Raw genomic sequence first — 20149 nt, forward strand, 5'->3', positions numbered from 1 at the left:
CGCAGGCGCGGCGCTCGCAGCCGGGAACCGGACTAATTCCTGAGCCCTCTTTCGCTCCGCGCCGCGCGGCGCAGGCGCATTTCTGAGGGGAGGGAGCGTAGGTGCTGGAGACTTTTCCCCCGAGGTGATACGCTCCACTGCACAGTTGGTGGCTGCAGCCAAGTCGCGGAAACGAGAATTGCGAGCCCCTGGCTCCGAGGTGCAAAAGCGCTGGAACTGCGCGGGAATTCCCGCATCTTTAGGTGCAGGAATGGGCGCCGAGTGATAGCTTGGTTGGAGTGGCATCTCCGCCTCTGGGCGCGGCGGGTACATTGTAATTAGGTCACTCGTAGGCGGAGGAGGGTGTATTTGCCGTGGCAGTGCCGCGAGGTGCACCTGACTTCCCCGGCACACACCTGTCCCCGGGACCCTGTCTCGTGGGGCACGATGGCTGGGGCTCAGGTCGGCCTGGCATCCACACGCCCCGCGCAGCTTCGCCCTTCATCGCCTTACGCGCCAGGTGTGCGCCTTCCTCGGAGTCCGGTTCCCCCCGTGAACGAGAGACTCACCCCTTGCCGGCCGTGGCCTACTTTCTAGAGGGAAGGCGGTGAGGAGATGGACTCGCCCGTCCTGACTTGCGGCTCCGCGGTGTTAGAAGCGGCTACGATCCGCGCTTTTAAGAGAGCTCGGAAACGCGGTGATCGGACCTCGGTGTATGAATCTCTTAGTGGTTTGCGAAATGTTTTCACACCCCATTGTCCCCGAATTCACAGAAATATTTGGCTCCATAAAGAGCCAACTATGTGCTAGATCCCATGCCCGGGAGAGATGGGGTCATCCGAACAGACAACGGAACCTGCCCTGGTGGAATTTGTATTCTCAAATGGTTAAAATGGTTTGTATTCTTAAATGCTTTAAATGGTCTGTGAATAGATAGAAGTTGTAATGTACACACGACTGAGAGAAGCTTTCCGAAAGACATTTAACCTTAAAGCGCAAGCCAACAGCTGAACCTGATCCTGTCTTAAAGACTCCCCACCTACCCACTCAGAGCCGTCTGTCGGCTCTGCCCCAAAGTGATGTGCTGGAGGACAGCCCCCGTTCACTCGGCAGCTTTGAAAGTATCATTCTACCAACAGGCTGAAGGCGGCCCTAGATAGCGAATGGCAGGCCTGAAAATTCATTCAAGACAACCTTGTTGGCGAGGCTGACTGGCTTGGCCTTACCGGAAATCGCAGTTAGGCTTTCCCTTCGTACCCCCAGTGGTGTTCCCTTAAGAAAGTAGCTCAGATCAATACCCCGAAAGGCTTATAACATCCTTAATTTACCAGACTGGAGAACAGTTTTGTTCACCCAAATTCTGACCATGTTTTGCAGTTAACATCCCCAAATAATAGAGGAGTAAGAGTTAAGACCATGTAGAATGAATGAGGAAAAAATCATCACCTGGTGCCCATGATTATAAAGCTATGACCAATGTGCAGTTTTATCTTATTCTTCACCATTGCCCTATACGTGTGTGAGAACTAGTCCTGTCTCATAGGGCAAGAAGCAAGCACACTAAAAGAAGGGACTTGTGCAAGGTAGGATTTAAAACTTCATACTCCCAAGTGCAAGGTCTCAGCCATGCTCACACAGTTGACCTTCAAAGCCTGAAACAGGGAATAAGGTCAATATCATTTCCCTTTGCCTGAGTTCTCTTACCTAGAAAGGTGGGGCTGATTTAGTTTGGCAGATTAAAAAGTATTGAGCACCCACTGCGTGCTAAGATTATGAGTGGGTTTTTCCAAAGTGCTGCAAGCTTCTTGTTGATAGCACTAATGTTGGTATTATTTATTTTCTCTTGATGCACGTACTTGGCTCACCACCACCACAAAATGGAGGGAAGATATTATATATACTTAAAACATCCTGCCAAATAATTAGAGCAATGACTTAACTAATTAAGGAAAGAATTCTAGGAAGCTCTTATTGGCATTCAAGCAGTGAAGCATAAAGCATGCATGATTATAAAAAACTAGATCAGAATGTCTTTTCCTTTAGAAGAAATCTAGAATGTCTTCTTTATTGAAAATAGCGAATGGATCTGAAAATCCAGTTTGATTAATCTGGTCTTAACTAATTGGGCCTGACCATCTCTGTTCTGGAGTTGAGGAATACTTGCAACAAAGTTAAAACCGAACCAAAAAGAATTGTCCTTTTAATTTCTAGGCAAGAAACAGAGAGTGAATGAAGCAAATATGCCTTGAGAAAGAATCTGCTCAGATGGCAAATGCAGTATACAGCAAATCTTGACTGTTGCCTATGACGTTTTTAAGCATAGCTATAAATAAAAATCATCTGATGAGGGGGGCAGGGTAGGAAGAAGATAACCTTGAGCAAATATAGCTTTATAATAGGCAGTCTTAGCCAAGGTATAAAAATTGACATTAAACATGGGGAAAGAATGAGATCTATCTTTTTGTCAGCAATTCTCTCGACCTTACATTAGGTTTATTTTGTTGTTGTTCCTTCCAGTTCCTTCACTTCTAAACTTAATGAGACAGAAGAGCCATGTAGGTAAGAAATGGCTCTGGATTCAGATGGACCTGGTTTGAATTCCAGTTCTGCAACTGCCTACCTGTGGGGGGTTTGGCAAGTTACCTATCTTCTGAGTCTCAGTTTTCTCATCTATAAAGTAGGGATAATTATAATAGCCAAATAATAGGATTCTTCTAAGAATTAAGTGAAATTATAAATATAAAACACCAAACTACATCATAAATGCCCACTAAGTATTTGATATTATATATCTTTCTAAGTGGTCTCTGATTCTAAATATCTTCTAATGCCAATTGGAGTCCCTTAGTGCCTGCTGTGAGATGCCTAGTGATCTTTGGAAACAGAACATAACAGCATCAAAAAATCACATAGACACAAAGCCATTGAATGACATGGGGGTGGGGGAGTGAATTCAAGGAAAAAGAGGTAGAGATGAGGCAAAAAGAACACCTCCTCTCTTCCCTTGCCACCAAGCCAACATTCAGAAGGCTTGTTATGTAGAGAAAATCACTTAGGAATAAATCCAGGAATTAATACAATTGGTCAGTCTCATGCTCTTGTTGGCTCAGAATCATATCTGGAAAGGGTACCATGTCTGATAACACATTCTTTGCTCCAAGGCTTCTATGCCCCAAAAGCCCCCAGATAAAGACCTGATTAGTCAACATCTTAATGGCTCTGCCCATGAGAATCCTGCCATGTTCTGGGCAGCTCAGCCTGCGCAAATACCAGAAGTCTTCTGTTCTCAGGATAAACAGTGATGTTTGCAACTCATTAGTATCTACTCCTGTGTGGTTTTCAGAAAAAGTAAACATGTACTGCCCTTTCACTTGGAATTAGAATTTAATACATGTAGCCAGGGAGCTTTGCCACAGATGTAATAGAGCTCTTTCCCCCAGCCACTGCAGTTTGGCTGAAGAAAAAGAGAGAAATTACCATGTTTCCTGGTAATGTCCAATACGTCTAGATACCATTCTTAATTACAGAGGATATTTTCTTTTCCTGTTATGGGAAATAAAATCTCTGAAATGGAAGGCAAAGTTCACTACTCTAGAAGGCTGGGTAAACCTTAAGAATACTGTCACCAACTGTGCAACTATTAAAAACCTCATCAAAGAAATATGTTTATTAACACAGAACATTATTCACAATATATTATGTGAAAAACGTACCTAGATAACCCTAATTTTATTAAATATACATTACAAATATATGCTTATAAGGTACTTTAGAAAAATACGCAGTGAGATATTAACAGCAGTTGCTTCTGGTGAGTGGTGAGTGGGATTGTTTTTTTATTTTCTTTTTACTTATTTGATTCTTCTATAATGAAAACATTTCTTTTACAAATGTGAAAAGAAAATCCTCAGAATATCTAAGTAGACATGGCAGTGCACCTCTGAGGGGAACCAAAGTCCCAAGAACATATAACCAATAGTTCTGTTAAATATTCCACGATGCCCTGGAATATTACTCAAGGGCCCCCACTTCCATGTAAAAAGAAAGCTCAGTTCTCCAGTGGCCTTCTCACTTAGCCTCCTCGTGAACCGCTTCAGGATGGCCTTCTCCTGCGTGCCTCCTCCCTGAAAGCCCTCCTCCCCAGCCCAGCCCAGTGCTGTACTCATCGGTTCCATCACCACTCGCTCGGCCTGTCCCTGCTCCCCAGAGAGGCCCATGTATCTCTAGAACTGCACTTGTCATTCAAGACCAGTTCAAGCTCCATACGCTCTGAAGAGACCTCTGATGACTCTACGTCTCCTTTGATTGCAAATGCCTGGAAGACTGGCAGGAGAACCCCAGAATCTGGTGGAACAGCACGTGAAGCTGGTACCTGTCAGAGGAGAGGGGTATGAACAGAGGACTTGTTGGAAAGTCCATATGAGGTGTTCCTAAAGACTCCCAGAAACACTGAAGAGGTGGGAAGCATTTTGCAGAGGGCCAAAGGGAAAATATTAACATTTTGTTCTTTATTTTCCAGATTATTCAGTTTGCCAATACTCTAGCTTGATTCCAGGCAAGATTTAGAAATTAGATTCTTCACCGCAGGTAAATTTGCAAGCATAGAGGCATATGGCAGTGCTTTGAAAATCATTTGCAAAGATAGAAACATATGGTCATACTACTGTCATATCTAATGGAAAGAAACAAACTCCCCTCACAAGAGTGTTCCCTAAGCCATTGAGGAATACCCCTCAATTGCCAGGTACTCATCTTTAAATTCTGATTGTGGTGGACAGTAATGGAGTTGGGTCCACAAACAAAAGAAGGACCAGACTGTGTGTGGAAAAGAGAAACCTGTTAGTGTCTAAAGGATGATGGATGGTTCTTAGAGGAAGGGTACTAACCAGTTTTCTCCCATCTTTGGAGGAACAAGCAAGAGGAAGTGAGCCTCTGTCAAGTAATAACAAATATAAGGCCAGCATTTATTAAGCACATGTGTCAGGGACTCTTCTAAATGCTTTACGTGTACTATATCACTTAATCCTCACAATTTATCAGGCAGGGGCTGTTATCCTCATTTTACAGATGATGCAGCTGAGGGAGAAAGGGATCAAGTAACTTGATAAGATAAAATAACTAGTAAGTAGAGGAGCTAGGATTCATATTTAGATAGTCTGGCTTTGGCGCCCAAACTCTTAACTACTGGAGAGCCTTTAGCATCAGATCAAAGTGATTTCCATGAAAGGAAGATCTTGACCATTGGACCATCTGACATATTCAATGCCTAGCACTCACCACAGAGACAGCAATAACCGGTGTCCCTAAAGGATGCAGCTTACTGAGCAGCCCATTGTCCTGCCCATCCCATCAATCCCACTCCGTAAATACATCCATCTCATCTCTTCCTCCACTGTCTTCTCCTTTTTGTCCTTCTGCTCTCGTTTTCCCAGATGTACCTCTTCTTATCATTCTCTCCTACACCTCCACTTGTGCAGCCTGCTGGGGTGACCCACAGGCATGGTCTGCCTCCCCGCTGCATGCAGGACCAATCTGTTCCCTGAGCTACACCTTCCCACGTTACCTTTTTGGGGAATGATTTCCTTCCCAACTCACAGGCTGAGCCCAGGTGGCCTAGGTAGCAAAGAGAAGAAAAAAAAGACAATTTTTAAAAATGAATTGCTGTGCTCTCTCCGCATGTCAGGGAAGATCAGGGTTGTCTTCATGTGAGTGAAGTAAACACCACCATGTGGACAGCACCCTCCTCTCCAGGAACCAGCTATAGTGTAAGGAAAGGAGACCTGGACTCATCCCCACTTCTGCCCCCAGCAATCTATACGACTTTGAGCACAGCCTTTCCCATCGGTTTTCCCATCCAACAATGTAGAGATTGGACTATACTGGGGAGTTCTCAAATTACGATTAATGGCTGGATTCAGGGGGATCCATTAACTCCCAAAGGACAATGTATAGGAATTTTTTTTTTATTGAAATTTTTATCGAAATAATTGTAGATTCACATGAAGTTTTAAGAAATAATACAGAAGAGATCCCAGTTTCCCAATGCTAATATCTTGTGGTACTATATAGTACAATATCACAACTGTGATATTTATATGAATGCATTCCACCTATCTTATTCAGATTTCCACAGTTTTATATGCACTCCCTTGTGAATGTGTTGGGGTGTGTGTGTGTGTGTATTTACTGCTATATAATTGGGAATTTTCTTTTGCATGTACCTTTTTCTGGGAAAAGGTTCTTGGCTTCATCAGATTCTCTCAAATATCAGAGGTACAAAAAGGGGTTTGATTCCCAGCTCTGGGAATTCTAGAAGACCACACCCCAAACTTCTATAGCAAGCTGTTCCAACAGCAAATTTAATTGGCACTTACCACATGGCAGGCATAGGGATGCATGTAGGGGACAGGTGATGGGAAGATGTGCAGGAAGGCAGAGAAAACCCAAACGGACATGAAACACAGTCCACTGAGTGTATGCTCCAGCAGGAAAAGACAGGAAGTCCAACAGGTGAATAAATCATTTATTAAATATGTACAGAAGAGGGATGACCTCGTTTCCTGCTTGAGGCAGCTTGGGAAGTTATTTCCGTAGAAGCCAATGCCTGAACTACATCTTGAAGGATAATCCAGAATTCTTCAGCTGAAAAGAAAAGAACTTTTAAAATCATTCCTTCTTAAATCATATGTAGTCTAGATATTTTGAAGAAAACATAGGAAACCATGCCTACATTTGTTTATTCTACAATGTTAAGGTGTCAAATTCTTCAACTCCCATGTGCGTATGTTAAGCGCAAGGGATTTTTTTCCCCCTGACTATTTTCCATTGTCTTGTCCAAACTGGATACCAGATCCTGCCTGCTTAGCTTGAGAAAGGCATTTTATCTCTGGTGCCTTGATCACATCAGAGCTTATATTTAAAGCATGAGTGATGAGAAGAGATTGTAGCTAAGTCCCTGGCTCCACCTCATCCCTACAGCTCCCACTCCTCTCCACTGAACGCTCTGGACGCCAATCCTGCAGTGTCTGGTGGGAGTCAGAGCTGGCCAGAGCCATGACATCTGTGCTCTCCAATCAATTTTTCAATCACTGGGATCTCCTCTTCCATGGGGCTCATCAGAAACCCTTAAGGGCTGGGTGTGCCTCCACTTGTGCAGCCTCTGGAGTGACCCACAGGCATGGTCTGCCTCCCCGCTGCATGCAGGACCAACCCGTTCCCTGAGCTACACCTTCCCATGCTACCTTTTTTGGGAATGATTTCCTTCCCAACTCACAGGCTGAGTCCAGGTGGCCTAGGTAGCAATGAGAAGAAAAAGACCAAACAAATTTAAAAATGAATTGCTGTGCTCTCTCCCCATGTCAGGGAAGATCAGGGTTGTCTTCGTGTGAGTGAAGTAAACACCACCATGTGGACATCACCCTGCTCTCCAGGAACCAGCTATAGTGTAAGGAAAGGAGACCTGGACTCATCCCCACTTCTGCCCCCAGCAGTCCATATGACTTTGAGCACAGCCTTTCCCGTCAGTTTCCCCTCCCCACGTTTGTAGTTGGCTGCCTTGTGCTGGCTCTGGCTCAGACACCTCTTGGGGGCCTCTTTTTCTGTGTGGATTGCAGATTCCACAACAAGCTATTCAGTGCCCAGTACTGTTCTCAGGGAGCGCCTTCTCTGTGGGGCAGCCATCACTGCATCAGGGAGACCGGGACCCCACCATTAGGCCCACCCTTTAAAGGTCCACTTAGAAACACAATTCAAGGCACCATTTCTTATGACCTCTGTGTTCTTATGCAAGTTACTCAACCTCCCCTAAACCACAGTATCCTCATCTATAAGATGGGGATCATAATAGCACCATCTTCATGGGTTACTTTAAGCATTAAATAAATTAACCTGTGTAGAGTTCTTAGCATGTAGCAAGTACTCCATCTACATTAGCTATTATTATCTTTATAATACAGTTACTTCTGATTGTAAAAAAATTAAAGATCACTATAAGAATTGTGGCCTACTGATAAGTTTAAGGAAGAAACAATCGTAACATCCAGGAATAAATGCTATAATCATTTTCATATATAATCTCCCCAGCCTTCTGTGTGTGTATGTATGTACATATTAGAAATAAAAAACTGGGTTCATTTTGTATATGTTCTGTAACCTGTTTTATTCAACTGATATACATCATGGTTATTTTCCCACATACTTAAATGCTCTTAGAAAATAATATTTTTTAAAAACTACCTAGTTTTCAGGCCTATCAGTGTAGCTCAATTTATGTAACTAATTCCTTATTTTGGTATTTAGATTGTTTTCTTTTTTATATTTATAAATCAGATAAATGTCCTTGTTCATAAGTTTGTATGCACCTTTTGTTTATTACTTAAGATAAGTGCTTAGAAATGGAATGACTGCACCAAAGGCTATCATACTCTGTTTTTGTTTTTGATTTTGAATGTCAGGTATACAGAATTAGAGAGAAATCATAATTGTTGGTTTATGACACTGTCATAATTTGTACTGGATGGCCTGATTGAGTTAATTTAGTTGGTAAATTCATTAATTTTAATGATGTAAGCAGTTGCTGTGAATACCCAACCCTAAAATAAAAGCTAGGACTTCAATAATATCCGTATTTAACCATAAGGCCTTCCACCCCATTTCCCTGTGCTCCCCACCCAAGAGAACCACCCTGAATCATATGCTCGCTTCCCTGCTCTTCTTTTTATATGGTTTTACTACATCAGTATATATTCTTAAGAAGTAGTTTTTAGAAGTTGTCAGCAGAACAAAAAGGCATCCTACAATCTGGGAGAATATATTCGTAAACGACATATCTGACAAGGAGTTAACATCCTAAATATATAAAGAACTCACACGCAAATAATCAAATTAAAAAATGGGCAAAGGATATGAACAGACAATTCTTCAAAGAAGAAATTCAGATGGCCAACAGACACATGAAAAGATGCTGCACATCAATCACTAATTATCAGGAAAATGCAAATAAAAACCACAATGAGATATCACCTCACACCAGTTAGGATGGCCAACATAGAAAAGACTAAGAACAACAAATGCTGACGAGGATCTGGAGAAAAGGGAACCCTCCTACCCTGCTGGTGGGAAGTAAACTAGTTCAACCATTGTAGAAGGCAATATGGAGGTTCCTCAAAAAACTAGAATTAGAAATACCATTTGACCCAGAAATTCTACTACCAAGAATTTATCCAAAGAATACAAGTTCTCAGATTCAAAAAGACATATGCACCCCTATGTTTATCACAGCACTATTTACATACAATAGCCAAGGTATGGAAGCAACCTAAGTGTCCATCAGTAGATGAATGGATAAAGAAGATGTGGTACATATACCCAATGGAATACTATTCAGCCATAAGAAAGAAACAAATCCTACCATTTGCAACAACATAGATGGAGCTGGAGGATATTATGCTCAGTGAAATAAGCCAGGCAGAGAAGGACAAGTATGAAATGATTTCCCTCATTTGTGGAGTGTAAAAATTAAGCAAAACTGAAGGAACAAAGGAGCAGCAGACTCACAGACTCCAAGAAGGGACTAGAGGTTACCAAAGGGGAGGGGTGTGGGAGGGCAGATTAAGGGCATTATGATTGGCATGCATGGTGTGTAGGGGGTCACGGGGAAGACAGTGTAACACCGAGAAGACAACTAGTGACTCTGTGCCATCTGACTACACTGATGGACAGTGACTGCAATGGGGCGTGGGGGTAGACTCGATAATATGGGTGAATGTCGTAAGCACAATGTTTTTCATGTGAAACCTTCATAAGAGTGTATATCAGTAATACCTTAATAAAAAAAAAAGCTGTCCTTGAAGGATATCTTGCTGTATGTGATAATTTCAGGTTTTTACACTTTCACGTTTTCAATATTTCAGTGTTTTACTCATTATTACTTTGCTAAAATTCATCCATATCATTACATTTCATTATGTAATCACTTTGACTGGAGTGAAATACCCCAATGTGTAAATACTCCATTGTTTACCCACTGATGGACAAGTGCATTGTTTCTAGGATTTAGTTAGCTCTTGTTCACACTACTGCTATGACCATTATGTGAATGTTCTTGTTGCACATATGCAAGAGTTTGTCGTGGGAGCCAGTTGGCACTCTCAGCAGCCGTAGACGAGAGCGCCTCTGGTCCCACATCCTCTGCTATACCATGCATCCATGTTGTCATGCTGCTGTCCAGGTGGTTGGAACCTCCAGCAATGTGACAGTACCAATTTTCCCCAACTCCTCCCAACCCTAGGGATCATTTAAAATTTTTGACCACTTGATGGGAAAAGATATATCTACCTGCTGCTTAACTTTATGCTAAGGAACTGACTTCTATAAAATCTGAGAGAGAAGGGGTTTGGCTCAGAGAACTGGCTCAGAGAATGACTTCAGTGGCATTTCTGGGCCTGATTCCCCAGTGACTCAGCTGCTTTCCCATGTCCTAAAAGAGGTGGCATGTTGGAAGGAGGGAATGAGGGGGACTAGGATGGGAAACGAGTCCAGCTGACCACAGTGTAGGCTTGTCTCCTGGTCCCAGGCCATGTCAGTGCAGAGATTCCTTGATGAAGCAGGCATTATCTCTCCCCAAAACCCCTCCCAAGAAAAGCCAGTACAATGCTACCCTTTGTTACTTGAATTGATAAATTTAAACCTTTTTCCTTGTTCCGCAGTAAAAGAACTTTCTATTTTGGGCTTAGTGATATAGCCAAAAACCAAGCAGAGAGCAGCAGGCTGTAGCATGAGTTAATGGTTTTTCTTCAAGGGAGAGAAGCCACAAGCAAACAGAAGGACCTTCCAAAATATGTCAGCTGCATAGCAACATGCAGCCTATTTGCCTGTCTGTCTGCTGACAGATATATTTCAAGGTTCAAAATTGAACACTACCTAACCTTTAGCATAAGTTGATGAATCAATCCTGAACAATCACGTTTCATAATTCAAATTAATTCACCAGGGATTTATGGATGCCCCCTGTGTACCTAGTGTTGGACCAGGTAATGTCAGGGAAGGGAATTCTGTCTTCAAGAGGAATTCTAGCCACCAAAAATTATACTGATTTGAAGAGTACCTAAAACTTTTGCTGAATAATATGCTTTTCTCAGCTAGTCTGTTTCTCTTCCTGAAATCCACACTGAGTTAGGGTCCTGGGTCTCAAGAAGCTTCCAAGGGTACACAGAGGTCATGTCTCTGTGTACCCTTGGGTGTAAGAGGACCAGTCTATTTAAACCACTGGCACCTGTTAGTACAGAACCATGGCCTGGAAGAGTAGGACAGAGGACAAGTCAGTCCTCCCAATCCTCTCTTTTGTCACTTTTTCTTACGGGAAGTTTCAAATATGCACAAAAGTAGAGATAATAATATAATAAACTTTCATGTACCTATCACCTGGCTTCAACCGCATTCAATCAACATGTGGTAATCTTGTTTATCTATACTCCCCCTCCCCCTTGTCTCCATTCTAAAGCCAATTTAAAGCAAATCACAAATATATTCATATTTAAATACTTCTGTATGTAGCTATAAGAACTCTTTTTCCAATAACCACTACATCATATCTTAAACATTAATAGTAATTCCTTAATATCATGTAGTATTCAGTCAGAAGTCAAATTGCTCTGCTTTTCATAAGTGTCTTTCTGTAATAGTTTATTTTAAGGAGCTAAACAACACCATTTATATTTGTTGACACATCTCTTCTGTCTCTTTTAGTTTATAATTTTTAAAAATTTAGCAATAGCTTTTCCTCCTTTTTTTATTGATCTACTTCTTGGTGTTAAAGATAATGGGTCTTTTAGTTACTATTCCTGTGTAACAAATCACCCCAAACTTAGTGGTATAAAACAAGCATGAATTTATTGTGTTCATGGATTCCGAGTGTCAGGAGTTCAGAAAGGGCACAAGTGGGGATGGTTTCTCTCTGTGCTCCAGGCTGTGTGGAGCCTCAGCTGGGAAGATTCAAAGTCTGGTGATGCCTTCCCAACTGGGAGCTAGGAACACTGAAGGCTTGTGTACTCACATGTCTGCCGTCTGAGCCTAGGGCCCTCAAAACTAGGACTGCCGATCAGAACGCCCACACACAGCCTCTCCGTGGAGCACGGATGGTGGTCACAGGAGTCAGGCTTCTTACATGGCTGCTCAGGGCTCCAAGTGCAAGTGTTCTGGCCCACAAGGTGGATGCTGTATGACTCTTTGTGACCTAACTTTGAAAAGTACATTGTCACTTTTTTTTGTCCTGTTGATTGCAAGTCACAAGCTCACCTAGACTCAAGGAGAGTAAAATCAGATTCTACCTTTATAGGAGCAGGGGCAAAGTTCCAGAAAGCGTGTGGGATGGGAGATACTGTTGCTCCACTTAGCAATTAGGATGGTCAAGCAAGCCTGCCTTTCTTCCTACACCAACCAGGAAAGATGTTGCCAACAATGGAAATCTGGTGAAAGAGAGAAAGAGGGAGTTTGTTTACAGGGCCACATCCTAGAGTTGTGTAGAATGTACCCTGAACAAGGGGGAGAGTGGGGCTGAAACCCAAGCTTTACTTGCCCAGATTTACTGTGACTGACCATGTGGCTGTGTCGCCAAAGAAGCACCTTTTTTTTTAAATTGAAGTATCACTGATACACAATCTTATATTGGTTTCAAGTATACAAGACAGTGGCTCAACAGTTTGCCACATTATTAAATCCTCACCCCACTAGTAGTTACTATCTGTCAACACAGGAATATGTTACAGAATCATTGGCTATATTCGCCATGCTGTGCAACCATCACTGAGACCAACTTAAATTATGATTGAGAATTTTTAAGAGGCACCTTTTCTAATATATGTAAGATACCAAATGGGGAAGAGGTGTCCCTGGATGGTAAAAGGTCATTCAGTGTAACTTATACTTACTGGGTACTTACTGAACACATGCTACTTTGGAGAATATTAGATATTTTTTTGTTTGTTTAAACTGTACACACAGTTGGATAAGAAATATCTCAAAAATAGTGCTGGGTATATTCAAATATATATTTTTAAATGGTGCAAGTTTTTTTTACTTTTTGATTAAAGTGCTCTAAAATGTTCTGGACCTGTCTTTGAGGAAGCTGAGACACTGTGTCCCAGTGCCTGAGGAACCAGTCTGCCCCATCTGCTTTCAGCCTTGGCTGGATGAAAGAAGTGGATGCAGGACTACAGGGAACCAGGTAAAAAAAGAATTGATGTTTTATTTTCTTTTTTTTCAGTCCCTATCCTTCATTAACAGATTGTATAGCTTGATTAAATCTCCAGAGGAGTAAATACTTTGATTTCTGTGTATAGCTATCAGGAATATAAAATAATATAGCTAAGGCAATGTAATTTCCAAGGATTTTAAGGACTTGATAGCATCAGACATCCTTGAGTTTGATAAGGGCAGGTGTGTTATAAGACAGCTCAACGCAAGTCCAAATATAAATCTGCCGATAAGATTATTCAAAAGCTGTGATCATGCTGATCAAGCCATGCTGACCAAAGAAACTTAATTAATTAATTTGTTTTTACTTATTATGCCACAGGTGTACAGCATTAAATTAATCACACTTTTCGATCCATGACACATTATACTATAATTGGTCCACAGAAGGCTACCTTTTTGTTTCATGTGTGTACGCATGTATTTCCTCCTATTGCCACTCCTCGCTCTTGCCTTTCCCCTGCAAGCAACTAGTCTAATATACTGATTAGATTTTTTGGCTTATATGTGTTGGAGTGTGTGTTGTTGTCTGGTTGCATGTATTTTAATTTATACCAGTGGCATTGTGTGATTGATCTCTTGCTGTGTCTTACTTTTTCCACTCCATGCTTGTAGTAACACCTATCCACGTTGCTATATGTACATCCAGTCCACCTTTCCTGACAGCTGCAGAGTACCCCACATGTACACCCACTACATTTGGCCTCTCTGCTTGCAGTCATGGGCCTCATGTGACCCATTTTGGACTCACGTGGCAATCTCTTTAAACAACCTCTCGCCTATATGGTATCTTATGTGCATTAGAAAAGTCACTTTTTCTTCCTGGAAGAAACAGCCCCACATAAAGTGCAAGGCTTGGCAAGGTGGAGCTCAGGCAGGGTTTCAGCTCCTACTTACCCTCTGAGTCGGAGCCTTGTTCAGGGCACAATCCACACAACTGTAGCAAGAGGCCCTGCCAACAATTCCCACTTCTACCAGGATTCCACTGTTTGCAACATACTTCTGGTTGGTGCAGGAAAGGGGAGGGTGTCAGTGAAACCATAGAAATCTCATCATAGACATTGTGTAAATTTAATTTGAGCAAGTAGTGCCACATTACTCAGCCACTTCATACTTGGGCTGATGCATTCTGTGCAAGCACTGTGGCTTGGCTAGGAACTCCATAGGGACTGGGGAGTTAAGCATGGCTGCAACAGATGGGCAATAGAGCACATCTGCCGGAAGCCGAGGCAAAGAACCTAGGTACTTTGCTTGTTCACTTCGTCTTGGACATGGCAGAGAAACATGGTTTACCTGAACGCTGCTGTCACAGGACACAGGTGAAAGGCTGGGCTCATATCCACAGGGCAGTGGCTCTGAGTGGCTTTGCCACAAATGGTAGACATCTGACCCTGAGGCATGCTGCCTTTCTCCCTTGGTGAATATCCTGTGACAGACACGAATAAGATTTGACAGTCCTCACTCAAGGTCACCTGGACAGGCTTAGATTCAAGCATCCAGGATAGCTCCTTTAAACAGGTCGGGTTTGAAATCCATCAGAAATTCTTAGTGATCATTTGGATACATACTAAACCCTCTTGAAATAACTGTGTGTGGAGGTAAATGAAACATCTGAGTTATAAAGAAAACTGTTATTTTTATGGTGATGTTTTCTCAGTTCTCAAATGAGGGCAATCACAAAGAGAACTCCTATGAGGGGAGAGAAAACTTAATTTGTGATTTTTCAGGAAAGACTCAATGGAATTTTCAGAAAATTTCTGGAAGAAAAGTGATCCTAGAAATCAAACTCTTACTATATTTCTGGATTGTGCTTGTGAATTTAGAACTGTAGTATTTATAATGAGCCTGGATAATAGCCAATCATGCAAGGATGTGACACTGAATACCATACTTATTAGTGTCACTGTGTGCAATTGTAAATAAGCTTTGAAACAATGCAGAGGACCAGAAGTACAGATTGGTTATGTGCATTAACAAACATCAGGAAAATACTGACCACTAAGTGGGCCTGTGACATAAAATGCATGTATGTTTGGCATTCATAAAATGACGTAAGCTTGGCATTCAGAAAGAGGATCACAGTTTAATACCTGGAGCTGGCTGCACATGATAAAAAAGATCCAGATATTCAAAAACGGCCTGGCTGGTTCACCCAGGACAAGGCATCCATCATCCAGTGGGGCCTGCTGTATCCTTGTCCAGTGGCTCCAACATGGCTTCATCCCCTCCCTTCTGTCCCTCACACCACAAATACATTGCTCCTTCAGCGTTCTGCAGCCTGCCTGTTCCCACAGTGTCTCTTAGTTAGATCCTAGGGTCACTAGCTCACGTCATTGGCTTGATATTCCCTTTCAGGAGGTCTGGGGCCCTTCTCCTCCCTGTCAGTCCAGAGGCAGCATCTCTCCCTGCTATGTCTGTCCAGGCTCCTGCTCTTCTATCAGTATGAATGATGGAGACCCAGAGTAAATTTTAAATGTTCTCATCATGAAAAAATATGGTAATTATGTGATGTGATACAGATGTTAGCTAATGCTATGGTGGTACTCATTTTGCAATAGGTAAGTTTATCAAATCAAAACATTGTATACCTCAAACAACGTTACATCTCAACTAACTATATCTCAATAAAACTGGTGTTGGGGGTAAATGGAGAATGATGGAGACTAGAACTGGCTCCTGTAGCTCCCTGCAAAGCCTCAGGTTGGTTTCGGTTCCTCAGGCTGCCCCTCCCAACCTCTCTCTTACTTGATTCCAAGTCTTAAGGTATGCTATGTTTGTTTGTTTATGTATTTGTTTATTGAATTTAAAAGTATCTTTCTTCTGTGAGGCCAAAGCTCATAAAAAATTTTCAAAGAGCAGCTAGCTACTTAATAATGATCAAGAAGTTTCTGTGTCATTAGATGACTGATCAAGAAGAAACAGGCCCAAATTAAGGCAAGGGAGATTTGAGCGGGCTCCTGATGAAGTACTTGACAAAAGAGGAAAACACAGGCTGGACTAGGCCATGGGCAGGAGCATGGGACTACAAATCATAACAGCTCCCTTCAAGGAACAGACAGAGCGGGAGACCTGGCATAGTCTAGACTCGAGGCAGGCCTGCCTACAAGCAGAAAAAGGCCAAGATTCTCTTTAGACCTAGTAGCACTTCAGAAGAGTGGCTAGATGCTCTAGCAAGCTGAATTTATTATTTTTTAACCTTTTTTAAAATTAAGGTATCATTGATATACAATCTTATGAAGGTTTCACATGAACAACACAGTGGTTACTATATTCACGCATATTATCAAGTCCCCCCCCACACCCCAATGCAGTCACTGTCCATCAGTGTATTAAGATTCCAAAGAGTCACTACTTGTCTTCTCTGGGCTACAATGTCTTCCCCATGACACCCCCACACCATGTATGCCAGTCGTAATGCCCCTCAATCTCCTCCCTCCCATTCCACCGCCCTACCCCACCCCTCCCCTTTGGTAACCACTAGTCCCTTCTTGGAGTTTGTAAGTCTGCTTCTGCTTTGTTCCTTCAGTTTTGCTTTGTTGTTATACTCCAAAAATGACTGAAATCGTTTGGTATGTGTCTTTCTCCACCTGGCTCATTTCACTGAGCATGATACCCTCCAGCTCCATCCATGTTGTTGTGAATGGTAGGATTTGTTTTCTTCTTATGGCTGAATAGTATTCCATTGTGTATATGTACATTTTCTTTATCCATTCTTCTTTGTATTCCTGTTCTCTAATTTCTATTTCATTTACCATCTTCTCTACCTCATCTAATCTGCTTTTAAATCCCTCCATTGTATGTTGCATTTCAGATACTGTATCTTATAAAGTTTCTATCTCTTTTTCAAAGTCCTTTTTGAGGTCTTGAATATTTTTCTGTAGCTCCATGAGCATGTTCATGATTTGTGTTTTGAAATCTTTATCAGAAAGGTTGGTGATTTTAGTTTCACTTGGCCCTCTTTCTGGTTTTTTTTTTTTGGATTTTGGTTTGTACCAGGTTCTTTTGCCATTTCATATTTGTAATGAATAATATGGAACAATGACTTTGTGTTGGTGGCGCCCTCTAGTGCCCAGAAGCTCTATTCTCTGGAGCTGCTCAGCACCTGGAGTGATGGAATGGGGGTTGCAGGTGAATGGCTGCCAGGGGGAAAGAGCTTTTTCCTGCTTCCTGGCTACAGTGCCTGACTCCAATTCCAGGGCCGGTGGGCCAGGTGCGCAGGGAGGATCCTCTAAGCTATGCCCCTATAGCTGCTATAGGCAGGGCCACCCTCTGGCTGGCCTGGCGCAATGGTGGGGGCAGCAGATTTGTGAGCCAGTGCCAGCTGGGAGGAAGTAGTGGCAGGCTGCATATCGTGGCGGTGGGGTGGGGCTCAGGTCTGCATTGCCAGCCAGGGGAATGGAGTACTTGAAGCTCCTGAAAGTTCCCAACCTGCCAGGCTGAGTGCTCCCGAATGATTTTGTCCACCTGTCCTTTCTCCTGAGCAGCAAGCTCTATGCAATCCTTGCCCCTTTAGCAGCCCTCTCGCTGTTGGGAAGTCTTTCAAAGTGCCTGCCTTTCTTTTGTCCCAGAGCAGCTGGTTGTGGGTACCTGTGCTCCTCTAGCAGCAGGAATCTCAGTCTCTCTGAGTATTCCGCCTGTTTTAAGTTTCGAACCCCACTGATCTCTAGAGCACCAGGTAATGTAGGTTCATGCTGCCAGAGCAGATCTCAGGGCTGGGTGTTCAGCAGTCCCAGGCCTCCACCCTCCCTGTTCTATTTTTCTTCATCTTACTGGTGACCTGGGGTTGAGGGAGGGCTTGGGTCCCACCAGATCACGGTTTTGCTACTTTACCCTTTTCTCTGAGGTCTTCTCTTTTCCCCAGATGTAGGCAGTCAGTTGCAGTCTTCTTTCCTGTCACTCAGGATTCGTTGTATTTCCTGTGTTTTCATAGTATATGTGGTTTTAGGAGGAGGTTTCTGTTTCACTTCTCATGCCGTTATATTTATGCCTGAGCTTTTTATTTTTAATTGAACAAGAACATATTCCTACAGGAAAAAGGAGGCTAAGACCTGTCATAGATTCCCAATGCTCAGGTGACATGTTATGTCTGCCCTTCTGCGCCCAGGAATATGATCCTGTTCACTATTCATTTTCTTAAACACTTTTAGGTGGGCCAAAGGAAGAGGAATTTTAAATGTTAATGTCCAATTAGTGGAAAAAATTTTTGAGGAATCAAATTTTGCCTGTTGTATCAAAGCCATATCTGTCAATTACCCTTGCACAACTACTATCGAAGGTTTCTCCAAGAGGTATTGAATACAGCCAAACTGAGAAGAAACAAGATCACTTCAGTGCCTGGTGAGCTCCTCAGAGCACACAGGTGAACAGGTCCATCCCAACAACCAGTAGCTCCCAGACATTCTCAGCTGAGGCCCAGCATGGGTACTGGTATGAATAGGTTTCCATCTGTTGCCCCAGCCAACAACTAAGGAATCCTAGCTTGCATACCAGACTCCTTAAGCAATGATGAATCTGCTTCACTTCCTCCTTTATTTCCTAACTGAGAGCATAGTTCCATTTTCAGCGTGGAGGCCAGAAAGGGCTGACAACATCATCACTTCCCCATAGTGGTTCACTCAGCCATCTTAGCAGGTTGCTTAACAGGTAAGGCCCTCTTCCCTAAACTTGCTTTTGAAAGTCCAAATTAGAGATTATAGTTCTTAAATTGGGCACTCACCCTATTCCCTTGATTCCTACCAGTCTGACATTTTCAAAACAAGCCTCCAAGGTATACATACCTCTAGGACTTGGGTGGAGGTGGGGAGGTGGCCTGTGGTACTGAGACCTGGCTTCTAGTCTGAGCCCGGCTGCATATCTGTATGACCTGGAGCAAGTCCTTGCATATTCAGGGCCATTGAATAACCTTTAAAATGATGCTCTGACCTTTCCGGCAATAAAATTTTCTAGAACTCTCTGCTTACAGAGGGAAAGGTGCTGCAGTTGCTGCAGAAAACTTCTGGTAGCAATTTCACTACTCAGAAGAATTAGAGCTATATGTTGGAGCCACACCAATAAGACCTAGACTGAGGGTTATGGCACAGCCACCTAGGAACAAATCCGTGGTCCCCACCACTTGGGAATGAATTCTGGCACAACTACTGGGTCACTGGGGAACATGGCTGCTACTCTCATCCCTGTTTCCCTCCTTTTTGCCTCCTTTTTCTTTCCACCCAGAGACTAGATTATCTGTTTTATGATGTAGCCCTCTAGCTTCAGAGAAAATCACTGTTGGTGACCAAATTGAATTCAGATGTTTCTGAAACATCTTTGCAAGCCTTTTGAAAAATATTGGCGTGTACTGTGTCATCTCCTCTCTTACTTGGACATTTTATCTTATTATTCTTGTGAAATCATAGTACTCAGGATCCTGGAGTGAAGGGCTGCTTACAGGGAAAGTCCTGCCATGAGGAGATTACTATTCTGATGGCAGAGACAAGTCAGATGTGCAAAAGCTTTAGAAACACAGATAAAAGGGACAGGCAAATGCAGAGGAAACTAATCACAGTTCTACAGAGTTTGGGCAGGCTTGGAGACAGGTGACAGGCTGAATAGTGTACTATGCCTTAAGAAAAGAAATTACCGGGCATGCACATTTTTCCTAGAAACAATTCATTAGTATTTCCCCTTTTTCACTGCAATACTCAACCCCAAATCTAAACATTGCTAATTCTATCCTCCACCCTAAGAGTGATTACTTTAAAATTATGTATAATTCCAAACGTATACAAATGTAGAACTTTTGTAAAGCTAATAATTACTTACTTATGTATCTAGTGAATAGTATAATGATTCTCTGCACCCATTTCCCAGTTTCAGTGATCATCAACTATTATTATTTTATAAGCAGCACCACTGACTTCCCCCACCCTGTGCTATTTTG

The 20149-nt window shown here is 42.6% G+C and overlaps 1 protein-coding gene across 2 annotated transcripts in view; it reads right to left on the reverse strand.

Moving 5' to 3' along the window:
- Positions 1 to 6391: 6391 nt before the first annotated feature.
- The window catches only part of CDKL3 (cyclin dependent kinase like 3), a 94271-nt gene continuing 80513 nt past the window's right edge, over positions 6392 to 20149 (reverse strand). The window contains exon 12 of one of the 2 annotated variants that reach the window (XM_036898422.2): positions 6392 to 6621. In XM_036898422.2, coding sequence (XP_036754317.2) covers positions 6506 to 6621 — 116 coding nt within the window. In that variant the 3' untranslated portion in view covers positions 6392 to 6505. The remainder of the gene's footprint in view (positions 6622 to 20149) is intronic. The other variant, XM_036898402.2, reaches the window with a different exon arrangement.

The sequence above is a fragment of the Manis pentadactyla genome, chromosome 13, assembly GCF_030020395.1.
Source record: "Manis pentadactyla isolate mManPen7 chromosome 13, mManPen7.hap1, whole genome shotgun sequence".
NCBI lineage: Eukaryota > Metazoa > Chordata > Mammalia > Pholidota > Manidae > Manis > Manis pentadactyla.